Source organism: Phytophthora parasitica (assembly GCF_000247585.1).
Source record: "Phytophthora parasitica INRA-310 unplaced genomic scaffold supercont2.95, whole genome shotgun sequence".
NCBI lineage: Eukaryota > Oomycota > Peronosporomycetes > Peronosporales > Peronosporaceae > Phytophthora > Phytophthora nicotianae.
In genome coordinates, this window is record NW_008649081.1 from 141,440 (window position 1) to 144,841 (window position 3,402).

Below are 3,402 nucleotides of genomic sequence, written 5' to 3' on the forward strand. Positions count from 1 at the left end.
TGAAGCAGATCGTTGGTACCACGGAATTCGAAGCCTACGAGCGTTACGTTACTACTTTCTACCGTAAGGTGCAGAACGAGGTGGACTCATTGATGCCGATTTGGTACCCAATACCCTCCGTGAGGGCCAGTCTTGACGCTACTGAAGCGGAGAAAACAGCGAGAACCTTAATAATGGCCAAGCTAGACATGAGAGAAGACATCGCAAAAATTTTGCTGGGAATGACTGAACCTGGAAAGTGGAATGTGCCGTTGAAAAATGATGCGCTCTTGCAACATAAGGATTACAAATACTTAAAATTATTCAGAAATCGACATCAAAAGCCGTTAAAGTGGGAGGAGGTCAACAACATTGTCTAAGATATATACATATAAACTCTCATTTTCTCATCGCCCTGGTTGAATGAGTCTACACTGAAGAGCACGGCCATTCCGTTTGATTTCTTTTTGGGGTACCAACTATTCGAAAAATCTGGTACTAGATTCATACCAGTAAAAAAACAAATACTATAGCCACATTCAAAGCGATATGAACAGCGTCTGTATTATCCGGGTCCAGACGATCCCCTCGGTAGTAATCCCTTGGATTGGAATACCCCCTCAACAGCAATAAATAAGCGGTTCCCGTTGACCAATTACAAATAAACCCAAGATACTACTAGTATTCCCTATCACATCTCAGTTGTAAAATGGAATACATTTGAAGTCAAATATTCCTATTCTGGGGTGCTTAACTATGGGAACAGCCATTACTGAACAAGAGCATTGTGCTGCCACGAATGTTGAACCGATGAAGCCTAATTTTTTTTACTACTTTGGACGTGACTCGAGCTTTAGGATCACGAAGAAGAGTTTTGCCTTTAGTCTATTTGCCTCATCCGTGACGGAGACACCCTTCTCTTTTACACCAGGAGACTCCTCCGACGAGCAAAGTGATGTGGCTACAACTGTCTAAAAAATAATCGTTCAGTCTAACCAGAACTAGATTGGCTTCAACTTAGCTAGGAATACACATATTTTTCGTAGCGAAAGCTACTAGAATAAATATCAGTGATTCGGTCACGTGGGTACATGTAGTTGAATGCACTTAGTACAACGTGACTGTGTGTTAGTAGAGCCCTTGATTCTGCAGGCTCCACCAAGATGCTAGCGGACCAATGGACAATACCTGTTCTGGTAATAAGGGAAACAAACTATATAAAAAGGAACAACGGCTTCAGTAAGCCACACTCCTTGAAAAACGACAGTCCAACAATTTTTAGACATGCAGCACAAGTCCCAAACTTCATTCGAGGGGCCAACCCGGGTAGCAAAAAAAAAAAAAATAGAACGAATCAGATCGCAGGAAGCATTGCAAGCCTATTTGATCGGGCATAAAATAATACTTTCCAGTTATTATTTTTCAACCATATATAAAATCTTTACTGCTGCACATTCTAGTAAGATCTCGTAAGTTGTTCACGGGCCGAAACACGGCGCCAATGAAGTAGCAAAAAAGGTCAAATGGCGTGCCATTTAGAGATATTCAATAATAGATTAAAAAAAAGAAATTTCAACTTGCCTTGCAAACCATCTTGCAAATGCGGTGATCCTGCGGCTAGTACAAGTAGATCATGCTTTAAGTTGGCCTCGTATTGACCATTGGGTGCCCGTGCTTGCTTCGCAGGGGAAGCATACGAAGTTCGCATGCTTCATCGGCTCGAGGCGCAATACCATCTGTAAGGGTGAAACTGGGTCAAACTGACTGCAAAATGCGTTGATGAACAGATTCCACAAAACGTTGTTCTACCTGCTAGTGTTTCACTATGTCCTCCTCTTAAAGATTTAATACTCTGCGCTTAGGCTACCTTCGTGGCTAGTTTAGACTGTTTTACTTTGGTTACGTTGTATGAACGAACCTTTTGAAGCGATAGGGTGGTCACTCTTCTCCTTTGACTCACGAAATGCCCCGCCGGATGCACGGCAGATGTTAAGTCCTCGCGAGTCCAAGCAGGTTAGACTTCTACACGTCCACAAAGAGAAATTGCATGGCTAGTACTCCTGCGAGAGTTCGCGACCACAGACCGAGAGCCCTTAACTATCAAGTACGGACAACCCGACTCCAAAATATGCTTTAAACATGCTACTTTTGCTCAACGTTCAGCTTACATTTTGAGGTCAGCTGAATGTTGAGTGAGATAACATCGAGCGAGTTACGCTTTGCGAATTCCCAGTATTACCATTCGCTTAGCGAAGAGAGGCGGGCTACGCTTCATCTCGGCCAACACCTGCATAAATAGCCCGCTTGTATGGCAAGATTAAAATTTTCTGTTCTGGAACCCCATGATGTACACTCTAGCGTCGGTGAATATCCTGCATACTGTTTCAGTGTAGTTTACGAGTATTGCTAGAGCTCAGAACAAATGTGTACATCCATTTTTTGGCAGGTTACAACTTTTTTTTCAAATATAGTAGTAGTTCTAGCCGGTTCAAAAAGATGCTACACACCAGTAAACACCCTGATCGTTAGATACATGTGCTCCATGGATCAATGTATACTTAAGTAGTATAAGTAGTCATTAGTCATGAGAACACGAGGAACGCCGCCGTCTGTAAATGTAAGGCCCATTTGCAGACAAGCCAGCGATGTTTTGCCGGGGTCAGGGAAGTTTAAAGCTTCCACGAATCCCATCTGTCGCATCAGAGCTGTCGATCTAACAAGGAGGGTCGTGCAATAGTAAGACCGTGTGAATCCACCGCAAGTATTTTCTCGCAACTTGGCCCCAGTTACCTCCTGACGAGTAAGAATACGAGTTTATCTGCGAGCAACGACGCATAACGTGCTCGTGAAACCAAAAATTGCGAGGATAATGCTAATAGACAATCCTATTCATTTGTTTTTACTACTTCGAAGTAATAGCCAGGGTCATGTTTAGGTTGAGCTGAATGAAACGCCGGTAGCTGCATAAAGTGAATGATACTACACTTCTTGACGCAAACATCATATTTCCAGGCTAATACTACTTATTGCGAGCCAGGACGAGCCCTAAACGAACTACTCACACTTTCTTGGGCCAGGGAGCTTCCAATGGTATGACAAAGTCTTCAGAAGTGCCGTCACTACCACCATACCGCGTTGCGTAAATATCGAGCAACGGAACAATACAATCCTGCCACGCTTGTCTCGACAACTGCAGATCGACTCCCAACACATCTGCATCACGATCGAAGTATCTAAAATAGGATCCTTGTTTCTGCATTTAGCGATGATCTTTCCTAGATTCGCCCCCATGCATTCCTGGGCCCAGGTTCATCACTAGGAACCACGAAGCTGATTGGGATGTTGCCGTTCTTGACAAACGTCAGCGGTCTTTCAAACACTTGAAATAATATGTTGGTTCCAAATGGCCTCGTCACGACCCCA

At 43.5% G+C, this 3,402-nt stretch overlaps 1 protein-coding gene across 1 annotated transcript; it reads left to right on the forward strand.

Annotated features, from left to right (window-relative positions):
• Positions 1-173: 173 nt before the first annotated feature.
• On the forward strand, positions 174-359 carry PPTG_24448 (hypothetical protein; the record flags this gene model as incomplete). Its single annotated transcript, XM_008917200.1, has 2 exons — positions 174-238; positions 308-359. The coding sequence occupies 2 exons, from the start codon at positions 174-176 to the stop codon at positions 357-359; spliced, it is 117 nt and encodes a 38-aa protein (XP_008915448.1).
• Positions 360-3,402: the final 3,043 nt, after the last annotated feature.